The sequence below is a fragment of the Stylophora pistillata genome, chromosome 7, assembly GCF_964205215.1.
Source record: "Stylophora pistillata chromosome 7, jaStyPist1.2, whole genome shotgun sequence".
Lineage (NCBI taxonomy): Eukaryota > Metazoa > Cnidaria > Anthozoa > Scleractinia > Pocilloporidae > Stylophora > Stylophora pistillata.
In genome coordinates, this window is record NC_142525.1 from 33,683,217 (window position 1) to 33,694,838 (window position 11,622).

Sequence of the window (11,622 nt, forward strand, 5' to 3'; positions counted from 1 at the left end):
GTCTTCTCTGCACAAAATTCGAGGAAAGTCCGTATGAATCTCGCCGCTTCGATTTATTAATACGGAAGAAGTGTAGGGGTAACACGAAACATAGTCGAGGGTTTCTCTCTTTCTGGTTGAATGCTCTAGCTACTTCCTGAGTGCTTTTTAACAGAACTGAGCACCGCAGGAGCTTCTTTTTTTGTCAGTCAAACATCAAAATATCTTAGCAAGTATGCTTGATTATTATTTTTATTCAGTCTACCTGTCACGATTACAAGTTTATATATCCTTTACGGATAACCTAAAAAATTATGCACTGACATGCTGATGTGAAAGAGAGAATGAATCCGATGGCTATGAAAACAGTGAGGTATACTGATATATGCACATTTGTGTCTGTGTCTCGGCCAACTCTTAAAGATCTTTGTATCGATCCCGCTCAACATCATAGTTGCCTGTACGTGCTTAAGTTAGTTAATTTTTCGAAGTTCCAAATATAGTACTCATGTTTTTGATATTAGCCCTGTTCTTTTTTAGTATATTCATGGACCTCGACTTCGTCACGGTCCACACAAATGCCAGAAAATAACTCGGCCAATATCCAGCTATCTTGACCTCAGGCTAGGTTAATGTGGCATGTATATTTACGCCTTACGACTATTTTTTTTATGGCAGTTTTAACTATTTATGGCCGCGAACGGTTAGCCCCATTGACAATGGGGCTAATATAGGCTGAATAAGTGGTAGTGCCTTTGTAATTTACAACTCGCAAAAAATAAAGTTTGTTTTCCCCACAAGGTAATTTCTATTTGTTTGTACTTGTAAAACAGAAAGTAGAAAGTCTCAAGCACTCTAAACAACAAACGTGTCTAGTTACAATGATAAGGTTGAGATCGGACGTCAGCATTATCAGGCGCCTCTGGCAGCCGCTTCAGTCCATGTAACGATCTCACCTTCCCTCCCATCCCACCCCAGGGGAGGACATCCACCACACAGTAATCTCGTGCGTGGGAAATTAACGTCTCCTACCCCTAACCCTGCAGGAGACGGGGCCTACGGTTTATTCGTCCTTATCCGAGAAGACTAGAATATCTATCCATTTCTTATAGAAAGGTAGCAAATTCTCCTCACTTATTTTAAGACCATGAGTATTTGTCCGGCCGGGGCTCGAACCCTCGACCTCCCGCACAACACAATCCGGCGCTCTAACCAATTGAGCTAACCGGGAGGTTAGTGGAAACAGTGGAAAGCGTTGAAGGTACGTTCTGTTGAACTCCACATCTCAAACTCCGAATATCCTTAGTTTGCTTTTCCCTTCCGAGCAACTCGATGGCGGGGGATTTGCGCCTGAACATATTGGGAATTGTTGCAGGAATAAATGAGTGGAAATCATCTTTTTGTGCTCATTATTTTATTATTATTTTTTTTAGTATATACGAAAACAACCATTCACCTCAGTGTCGGTTGCGTACCGCCCCTAACCAACTCCACTACGGTGAATAGTTGATTATGATCTAGCATGAGATTTCATTGCAATTGTAAGCACATGTTTGAGAGTCATAAAGCAACGGCGACTATACACTGTACACACTAAAAAAAACCTCGTTAGCTTATCCACTTCCGGTTTCACTTCAACCTGTGGACAGTTAGCTGATTTTATCCGCATTTATTCGACTAGACTGGATTGAATCAAAAGACAAGAGTTCTTAGTGGACTCATAAGCCCCCGGGGTTGTGAAATTTTCCATTCAGAGGATTTTAACAGGCAGTTAAAATTAAACAGAACCTACCCTCTTCTTTAATGTCCTTCACAAAAAATCCCCTAACTGAACCCTCTAAAGCCTTCGTTCCATCCTTACCGGTAGTTTGAATTATATCTGGCTCTTCTTCTAGATCTAAAGCCTTGTGAATAGAATTAATCAGAGCGGATTTCCAGAGCCAAACATTCCAAAGAAAACAATATTTATAAACATTATTCTATTTCGCCCTCCAGCCTCAGGGAACGTCTTGTACTTGCCGATGTTGCATTCAAGTATTCGGCTATGTAGCGATGCAACATCATCTTCTAGCACCTCCATGACTTATGTTCAAGAAATAAGCAGATCCTAACCAAACCAGCTATTGTTATAGTTTCGTTTCAGAGGGCGATGTCGTAGCTACGACGCTTGTCATCTTTATAATCATTACGCAGCTTTGGTCGACTTCTTGTTACCTCACCTGCAGATTTCCGAGAAAACCCAATTTACATTCAAAGTCTTTCAGTCTGAACAGCTGTCTCTTGAAATGTAACGAAGAGGCTTCATTAAACTGAAAAAAAGGAAGTGTTTTAAACTTTATATTTACAGTCCTAACTGTTGAAAGTTATTACCCTGTAGATGAATCGACGTGCTTTGAATGAAGCAAATTGTACCCCGAATTTTTCGCCGTAACCAAGCCTGGGCATTTCAAGGAAACAACGGAAGACCAAACTGGAACATATTGCCTCAAAAGCAGTTACGCGAAAGACTCAATCGTAAAGAAAGATGGGCAGTCCTAAATGCTTTTATCTCCTCAACTGCGATAACACGTATGATTTGGATGTTGTTGAGAAATTTTTGGAGGCCGTAAACGGGAAAACGACGGAGATTGAGATACGATCGAAGAAGGAATATTTTCGCCTCGGCAACATGTCTGAGTTGACTAAGACTATCGGCCAGAGCAGTGATGGACCAAAAATGGATTGCGCCATTTTTGTGGTCAATGCACACGAATCTAGACTGTCGATTAACGAGGAGAACGCTGGGATTGGTTACGCACAGATATACAAAGCTTTACTGAGGGCAACGGGTGAGTGCTGAGATTGTGTTCGTGTTTCATTAGGAATAATCATACAAAACTGAAATGAATGTTTTTCAAGTTTCATCTTACACAAGTGACACGAAAAAAGAAAAACTGAGCGGCTTTAGTAAGTTCTTTGAGACAAATAAGCAAGAGTGAGATCCGTATCCACTGTACAAATGATATCTTGTTTACAACGAAGCGAAGAAACCGTGTGTAACAGCTCGAATAACAAGATAAAACTTCTCACCGGTGAAGTCGGAGTAGTAGCTGACTTTTATTGCTTTTATTGTGTAATTGTTAGTTTTGTTTCTGTCCTTTGTTTCGTTTGAAAAGTGGACATCGAGGCAAACGAATCAGAGTTACATTGTTTGAAGTAGCTCAGTGGGGAGGGGGAAAAGCTACCGCTTCTCTTATTTGAAATCGAAACGATGTTCTCACAACTAGAAAAGCATTCTCACTGGGAATTATAACTGGATAGCTCCATTGGGGTCGTGCAGTACGTGTTTGCAAGGAAAATACATGGCCGTTTTGTAACGAACTTTAGTCCGGGATTAGCGCTCGCCGTTAAGTTTATGGCTGTCGGCTGAGCTGATTTCTTCAGAGATATTTAAGTAGGCCATTGGATTTTGACGCTCGCAAAACTAAAATAGTATGTGAAGAATTTTCCAGGATTTTCTTTGTCGTTCTTTTCGCAGAAACAGAGTACTAGTTTTGAAATAATGATTATTAAACGCTTCGCCGACAGATAAAAACATTTTTGCGGCGACGATGATAAATCGTTAAATCATAATTTACGCTTATAAGGTTAATAAAAGCTTAATTTGTGCTGATCGCGTTGCTCCAAAATTTACATGCAGACGTATATAATACAATAGATCTGCTCAAAACATACTCTGGGTGCTATTTTCAATTGCTCTAGAGCAGTTTGGCTCCACTTTTAGGTTAGCATGGTTTCCTTTTTCACTCATTTAGTAAGAGGCAGGTATAATTTAGCTACCATTTTGAAACTCCACCTGTGACGAGAGGATTGGGATGTTTTTACTTGTTAGGAGGTCAGGCGACGTTCATTATGCAGATGATGAATGGTTTCAATGAAAAGTTAATATTACCTTCCTCGCGAACACTCCCCTTCATGGAGGTTTTCTACGATTTTTATCAGTTTGGAACTTTGAGCTTTGAACTGTTTTATTCTTATTATTATTTAAAAAAAAAAACCGTTCAAGGATGTGAGGAATTTGAAAAAGTTCCTCACATCCTCAAACGGGCTTCGCTAAATCGAAAAAAAAAATATCAGTCAAAAGAAAAGAGCGTATTTATATTATACAGTTTTACTACGATGAAACTTTAAAGCGTTAGAGAAAAACAATGTTAGGAGTTATTTGCAAGATCAATTTCGCACGTAAAGCCGGGTGGCCTAGGGAGCCCGCTGACAAGCCTGTGAATTGAGTGAAAACTCTGTTGCTTTTGCATGAATAAAAAAGAATAGTAGTAAAGCCCACCATTTATAAATAGGTCTAAACCACTAGAAATTATGGGCGGTTTGTTCATCGTTGAGACCTAAGAAGTATGATGAAAATTCTCATACCTTGGCTAATCGTATTTTTATGATTTCAGGTGAAAGAGTGATTGTCATTATTGGTGGGGATGACAACTACAAAAATGCCACCGAGGAAGACGGATCTATCCTGTCGCGCTGGGCTCGAAGAAAAGTTTCTTCTCAGTTCGAAGAGGAATTCATGGATGGAACGAAAGGGTTTATTTTTTCCTGGGACAAGAAACACAGGGTGATTCACGAGGAGGCGCTATTACATTTCCTTGATTCCAACAAGAAGGGTGAAAAATTTGTTTATGAGAAAAAAACTCAGGCAGAGTCCTTGAGCCCCTCAGTTGATCAAAAGCAGGTGTGTCTTCTCAATAAAAAAAGGTGCTATAAATATCCACTAATCACATCAATCCTTAATGAGTTTTAAACACCTTACTAGCAATCATCTCGTCCAGCACCTCTGCATTTCTTAGAAAATTCAAAGATTTGTATTATGCTTTTGCTGTAATTACAGTAGAATTTTAAGATGAAGTTTCTTGCTAACCATTTCTCGGTTGACTTGTAGTGTTCACACCTTAAATCTCCGTTGCATACCTTTTCATATGTCTATGCATCAACGTTCAGAAATTGAACCATTACCCTTCAACGAGTAAATTTTCTCAGTTATCAAAGAGCGGAAGAGAATACTCCTAGTCAACCTGCAGTAAAATTAGTAACTTGAGAATAAATGAAAGTTATTCTCTCTTAGTAACAACTAATCTTATATCAACTTTTTTTCTGTTCGTATTTCCCAGAAAACGGAAGTACAAGAAGCAAAAATCCCAAAGAAAGGAGCACTTGAAAAGCATGCAGCTGGAATCTGTCAAGGGCAAAAGGATGTCAATACTTCCGGTCCTATAACCGAAAAGGATAAGTGCGATGATCGTGGTGCAAAATCCGAGGAAGAGAAAGGTAAGTTATTAAATCCTAGAAATTGTTTCTGTATTGGTATTCCTATCTTATCGATACCTGTATTCTTACATACTGAACCCTTTAATCGAGACTGAGCTGGTTATATGTATTTTTGCAGAGCACAGCGATTAATTTTTGGTTCTACCAAGGCTGGGATTTGCTCTTTTTTTTTTCTTGGCAAAACTTTTGGACGAGGTAGTTGAAAAGAATTTGTCTCTTATTCTTGTAAATGATTGTAAATTCCTAGCATCAGTCTTGTAAAGAAATTATTGTTAGAGACAGAAATTTATTACTCTACACTGTTTATTACAGTGTTATATTAGCGCATGCCAATCTCTGAACACACGCCTAGAATCATGGACGAAGTATCGGGTTAATTGGCTAATAGCCCCTGTATCATATATTTCGGAAAGTACCGAACCAGGTGTACGATTCCAACCTTACCCAAAGTCTGGATAACTTGTCTAAGCTCATAACACAGGCTTAAAAAAGGTCTTTCAGGCTTTCCCTGGTCCATAGTTTTACATAACTTTGATACGAGGGTGTTTATTTTTTAACACAGAAACTATCCACGACCAATCTATGGACGCAGTTGACAAGGACAAGACGAAACATTGGGTACATGGCCGAAATCAGTCTGATTTACATTTTATTCAGAATCTGTTCGGTGATGAATTGTTGGGAAAGGCGATAAGTTTCTCCAGCGGACCTCCGAAAAGTCTGAGAGAACTCCTAGAACCTGTTCCAGCCAACTCCCTAGGATCTTGTTTTATTGTTTTGGATGGAATAGCCGTCGAAGAGTTCGCTTCGCAATACGAGGACCTGCTGCTATACGCCAGAAATAAAGTTGGTAAGAGAATCCTTTAGGTCAGGGGACAAGTAGGACTCTGCAATTACATGGATAGTCTCTCTAAGTGGCCGTTCAACGACGTGCTTACCTAGTTGCCATGGTCTACTGCGAGTGTCGCAGTTGCATATTTTCCATAGCAATACTTAGTACAGACGCCAGTCTAAATGAATTTCGGAGAAAAATATACAAAAAAAAAATCATCCTTAAAATAAAAATTCCCTTGTTGTCGTTTTTAAAAGGCGACAAGACTCTAGTGTAAACATGGCCGTAAAGCTTTCATTCAATTTGGTAAATGTTTTTTAGGTGATGCATACGTTGTTGTTTTAATTTTGTTATGGTTTTCCGAAAAAATAAGCGATGCAAGGAAGGAATTTGGCACCTCAATGATACCTAACTTTGTTTTTTTTTTCTCTGCCTTGCAATTGTTTTTAAAGGTGTCGACTATTCTCAACTTACATACTTTTTTATTTTTAGACAAAAAAATCGTCCTTATCATTTGCAAAAATAACCGTCCGATTGACGAAGAAATCATCACAGCTAAGTCAGCTGACATTCTCAAAGATAAAGTATGGGTCCTGTGGTCCACAGATCTTAGCACACCACCACTGGATACACTGGTATTAAAGACCCGACTTCAGAATGGTGCGATTTCATACGAAGAAGGAGATGTAAAATATAGGAAGGGAGATTGGACCCCTCCTATAGAGATAGAGAACCGCTTGTCGAAGGAAGGTCAGTCTGCTGACGACGTAGAATTGGCAATTTATGCGCATGAAGAAGATGGAACCACAACGTATCGGGTTATCACGAACAATCTTGATTCCTGGTATAAGCGAATTCGTTTGTCCGTTTGTTTACCATTTCTCGGAGAAAGGAGACACACCCCTCCGCCTCCGAGTGATACGAATGATGCTCTGACTCTTGATTAACACTATTTTATTAAAATGCACAAAATATGCAGTGCACGCTTGAAACTTGCCCAAAAACTTTTATGACGAAAAGGTAACTTTCAGAATAGCGTTTGACTGAGGTTTAACTCTGAGGAATAAAGAACTCCTAAGTTGTCTATTAGTTTGTTAATATGTAGAGAAGATGAAAAAAGAAAACGATGTGATCTACAACTATGTTACGCTTGTTAATTAGAGACTTATTAGTATCCTAGACTTTCATATTTAGATTGGACGATTTGTAACTCAGGACTCCTGCCCTTATCTTTTCTATTACGAATTCGGGCTACTATCAACTTCAGAGTTAAGCTCTTAATTGAGGACCACCGCTCGCTGTAAACAATACGAAGCGTTGCGATCTTCAATCGATAGCTTGACTCTACAATTGAACTAACAGTTGCTCGAATTCTTGAGGCAAACTTGTAAACCTTAATTCATTTATCGTAACCTTTTTGAGTAATAATAGTCTGCTCCTTGCATCATGGTACCGCCGGCGGATGATATATCGCAAATAAATAGAGACTAGAGAATATAAAATTCTAAAAAAATTAATGATAATTTCATATAGCTAGAGTGGTAAGTCCAAATACATAAACAAAAAAAATGTATAACATTTGGAATATGTGCCGCAGTGTCCACTGTCATCTTTGCGTCAACTTGTCCCTGAACCCCATCCCGGAGGTTTCTGGTGTGCGTCGTAACCTTCCTCAAGTCAGTAGGGTTAATCATCTGGCATGTGATAAAAAAAATTGCAATAAAAGTGTGAAAAGTGGCGACGTGCGTACAGTTTCCCTGGCCCTTCTCTGCAGAGGATGAAGTTGAAAGAGATAAAATCGCGGGAAATGTACCTACGAGCCGGTTTTTTCCGCCACAACCAAACATGTCATAATCAAATAGGAACATATTAGAACGCAGAGTCACTTCTTATTTAAAAAATCAAATACACCTATGTAATGAGGCCGAAAGCTCGTTTTTAATTGCGGTTCGTTTACCTAACACTCAACTGTGTCACACAGTATTTGAAAGTTTTCTCAACAATTGAGAGGATCATTTGGTTATCCAGTATTATCATCCACGAACATGTTCCCTTAACCCTGGGTGTTCAAATTTAAGGTTAGGTTATCAAATTCGAGCCAATTTCCATTTAAAAACACAAATGCCTTTCACACTAAAGAAAAGGTACTAAAGAAAGTAAGAAGTAAACCTGATAGTTCCCTCAGCTTAGTTCGGGATTTGAATTCTCTCTAAATTAAATTTACAAAAAGTCTCTTAAAGTAGTTGATAAAGGTCTCCTGCTAATTAACAATTATTCCACGAGCACGCGTTGGATATGAGATGATAGATAGCCAACGAGGCGCGTAGCGCCTCATTGGCTATCTCATTGGCTATCTCATATCCAACAAGCGCGAGTGGAATAATTGTTTTATTAAAAACGTTGAATTAAATTATTAAATTTTATTAAATTTTTAGCTCCCTTTTAATTTTAAGCTGACACGTACGCTTACCATATTTGTAGTTTATGGTATATTGGCTGATATACCATAATGGCTAAGCCAATAGAAAGTCTTGAATTGCATTATCCGATGATCTAGTTTTTAATAATAATGAATAACTTACGGCAAGCTTTTACATTTATGATCAATTGGAGGTTCATCTTCGTGCTCCACTGGGGTTGGATACTTGAGGTTACTTGCTGCAGAGTCTGAAAGTCGGTTTTCTTTTTTAGGACTCTCTCTCTTATTTTGCCGCATCTTGATAGAGCGCTCTCCGCACTTTAATGCTTTTTCCATCAACTTCAAGACACATTTCTTGTACGCTGGATCAATATCTTCTCCCCGTAACGGGTTAGCGATCGTAAACACGTTTTTTAGGACGCTACCGGTGACTTTAGTGGCGGCCTTTTTCAAATTCTCCCTTTTTTCATCGGCGTTTGGCATCCTGTGGACTTCGTCATCGAACGTTATGACGGCAAGGACGGTAATTACTACAACAGAAAGAGAATATTTTTCAAACGGAGCTCATCTTCCAAGATCATTAATGATAAAAGTGGTTACCTAGCCCAGTATAATTGCTAGGTAAATATTGAAATTTCTTCGAACCGGCCAGCCAGAAAGTCATTAACGAATTGAGTCCGTCAGCCAGTCAGGCAGGCAGACAGGTGAGCTGTCAAGTAGTTAAGCAGTCTAACATTCAGACATAAGGACCGTTAGCTTTCAGTCTGCCAGTCAGTAATATGAATTAGTCGACAGCCAGCAGAAGATGTTTGGTCATAATTTGTGTAACAGTAGGCTTTTCGAAGCAAGGTATGGTATGAAATTTTGAATACGGTGGAAATTTACGCACCGATTAAATACTCAATTTCCTCTAGAGACTTATCATTCTGTTACTGTTGAATGACTCTTTGAGCGTTACACTTTAATTTGAATGGTGTGGCGGACGTTAAGAAGTTGTAAAAGACCACTCTGGAAAAGTCCTACTTACTTGCCTCCTGCAGTTGTTCTTTAACATACTCGATGATTTCGCTGTATTGACCCTTTTCAAATCTGATGTCGGTAGCTTTTATTACCCAAAGTACAACGTGCATTTGGTCGGCTAGCGGACGTCTCTTGAGTCTGTGGGCACCCTGGCCAGCGGCTTTTGCCTTTTGAGCGCTTTCCTCGCCTCGTGTCAAATCATCCCCAGGCCGATGAATTCCAAACAGGATGCGAAACAGTTCGCCTGTATTTGTATCAAATGCTTCAATAAATATGTAAACAGGTACATTGTCCATAATTTTTAAGATTTGCAGCCTTGGCATATACTTGATTTTCGATGAATAGATACAATTCTTAATTTGTCACGTGACCGACCCTTTCTTTCATATACTTTTCAAGAAAGCAGCTGATGGTACTGGAATTCATACATTATCTAAATGAAATTGGAACGATGTTCTCACAATTTTTTCTTTGTCCCACAGTAGTGACAAGACGAAAAACATCTTTTTCTTAACCGAGCTAAAAAATTAACTATCTTTCTTATCCTGTTTACAAAAACATGACGTTATCGACATTGCCGATTCTAGTAGTCTGCAGGACGCTTATCATACTTGAACTACGTAATGGGCTCAGTATGGAGTTTCTGTGGCTCGATCATTGGTGGAGCATGGGAGCGCGGAATCCGAAGGTATTAGGTTCGATTCCTTATGGGGACTCAGAATCTCCCTGTCCACCGCTTGTGACAAGTCGAAAAACATCTTTCTCTGTTTATTAACCGCGCTCAAAAAATTGCCATCTTTCTTAATTATACTATTTACAACTTCAAGAGTTATTTAGAAGACTATTTAACCGGCTTGGCTAGGGAGCCCTCTGAAAAGGTATGAACTGAACGCTTTACAAGTTGTGAGATCATCATTTCTCTGTCGCAGACCTCGTCACTCCCCCTCTCTCCTCCCCTACCCCTGGACTGGATGATAAACTTTTAGAATAACAGGGATAGGATGTCTCATCGTAATATTGAAGCATTTAACTTTAATTCAGTTGTTCCACACCTAAGTGAGACCAACTGACGAACGTTCTCACTCATAGTTACAATATCCCCTAAAGCCATCCATTCTCCTTCCTCCTTCGCTACTTTCTCGCGCATATCTGTCACGCATTCCCAGTTTTTTTTGTTTTGTTTTTTTTTTTATTTGCAATTATGAACTTGCACTCGAAAAAAACATCGCATATAACCTGAAAGCTAAGACACAGGGATATGTAACTATTCAAATCCTTTTCGTCATCGAATACACTGAAATTCATGAATAAAAACGGCCTACCCTCTTCTTTGATATCCATCGCGAAAAATCCTCGCGTGTCGTAAAGCGCAATTTGGTTTCCCGGAAGAACAAACCTCTCCAAAATCTTCGTTCCTTCCCTTCCAGTACATTGAGTTACAGCTTGTTTCGAATCATTATATCCCAATGACTGGAAAATTGTGTTAATCAAAGCTGATTTTCCGGAGCCAGTCATGCCAAAGAGCACAATGTTGACAAGGCAACCCTCCATTTCGCCTTCCATAGCATCATGGTACTCCTCGAACTTACCGATCTTGTACTCGCGTATCCCGCTACAAAGCGACAAAATCTCGTCTTCTTGTCCAGCCATAACTTATTTAAAGACACTAAACACTTTAACTATGGGTTTCTTTAGCTTTGGGAGCGACAAATTAAAGATCACTGCACGTTCGGTATTCCTTCGCTTGGCACGAAGGCTAGGATGCGAAACATAATCATGTGACGTCACCAACTGTTTTCCGAGAAAGCTTAATATTATACTCACATTCCTTCAAGCACTTGCTCATCAGAAGACAGTGAAATGTTTATAAAGAGTAGGAGTTGATTTCCTTTACTTGAATTTTAAGCCAGCGTTGCTAAAAATATTTGCTATCTTGTATTGAAACCAACAGTAACAAAATTCGTGATTAACGTGACAGCAGGTTTTCACGTGACGATAAAATGCAAATCATTCCCAGAAATTTGGAAACCAAATAGTCCTGCGCACTAAATTCCAC

General features: G+C 39.2%; 2 protein-coding genes and 1 long non-coding RNA gene across 5 annotated transcripts; 1 reads left to right on the plus strand and 2 right to left on the minus strand.

The window, feature by feature from the left end:
* Window positions 1-1,756: 1,756 nt before the first annotated feature.
* LOC148727531 (uncharacterized) lies at window positions 1,757-2,380 on the minus strand. The gene is made up of 2 exons (XR_015989524.1): window positions 2,350-2,380; window positions 1,757-2,288 (listed from the first exon to the last, which is right to left on the minus strand). It is a non-coding gene; the product is annotated as an uncharacterized LOC148727531 (long non-coding RNA).
* A 28-nt stretch (window positions 2,381-2,408) lies between these two features.
* On the plus strand, window positions 2,409-7,269 carry LOC111344637 (uncharacterized). Its single transcript, XM_022951880.2, has 5 exons — window positions 2,409-2,807; window positions 4,416-4,702; window positions 5,139-5,295; window positions 5,858-6,145; window positions 6,620-7,269. Exons 1-5 carry the CDS (start codon window positions 2,504-2,506, stop codon window positions 7,072-7,074), a joined length of 1,491 nt encoding a protein of 496 aa, XP_022807615.2. The 5' UTR covers window positions 2,409-2,503; the 3' UTR covers window positions 7,075-7,269.
* LOC111344638 (uncharacterized) lies at window positions 7,065-11,547 on the minus strand. 3 transcript variants are annotated; one of them, XM_022951882.2, is made up of 5 exons: window positions 11,391-11,547; window positions 10,889-11,178; window positions 9,574-9,810; window positions 8,710-9,076; window positions 7,065-7,821 (listed from the first exon to the last, which is right to left on the minus strand). In XM_022951882.2, exons 2-5 carry the CDS (start codon window positions 11,127-11,129, stop codon window positions 7,818-7,820), a joined length of 849 nt encoding a protein of 282 aa, XP_022807617.2. In that variant the 5' UTR covers window positions 11,130-11,178; window positions 11,391-11,547; the 3' UTR covers window positions 7,065-7,817. The 3 variants fall into 3 exon arrangements, with proteins under 3 accessions (XP_022807617.2, XP_022807616.2, XP_088583624.1); XM_022951881.2 differs by lacking the exon at window positions 11,391-11,547 and having other exon boundaries at window positions 10,889-11,375; XM_088727498.1 differs by lacking the exon at window positions 11,391-11,547 and having other exon boundaries at window positions 7,065-9,076; window positions 10,889-11,377.
* Between the last annotated feature and the right edge of the window lie 75 nt (window positions 11,548-11,622).

Bases quoted from the DNA above. Each gene is read 5' to 3' on its own strand.
- LOC111344637 (XM_022951880.2), top strand. From the start codon at position 2,504: ATGGGCAGTCCTAAATGCTTTTATCTCCTCAACTGCGATAACACGTAT. The intron at 2,808-4,415 runs GTGAGTGCTGAG...TTATGATTTCAG, and splicing joins AGCTTTACTGAGGGCAACGG to GTGAAAGAGTGATTGTCATT. The intron at 4,703-5,138 runs GTGTGTCTTCTC...CGTATTTCCCAG, and splicing joins CCTCAGTTGATCAAAAGCAG to AAAACGGAAGTACAAGAAGC.
- LOC111344638 (XM_088727498.1), bottom strand. From the start codon at position 11,216: ATGGCTGGACAAGAAGACGAGATTTTGTCGCTTTGTAGCGGGATACGC. The intron at 9,811-10,888 runs GTAGGCCGTTTT...ATACAAATACAG, and splicing joins GATGGATATCAAAGAAGAGG to GCGAACTGTTTCGCATCCTG. The intron at 9,077-9,573 runs GTAAGTAGGACT...TTTCTGTTGTAG, and splicing joins AGAACAACTGCAGGAGGCAA to TAATTACCGTCCTTGCCGTC.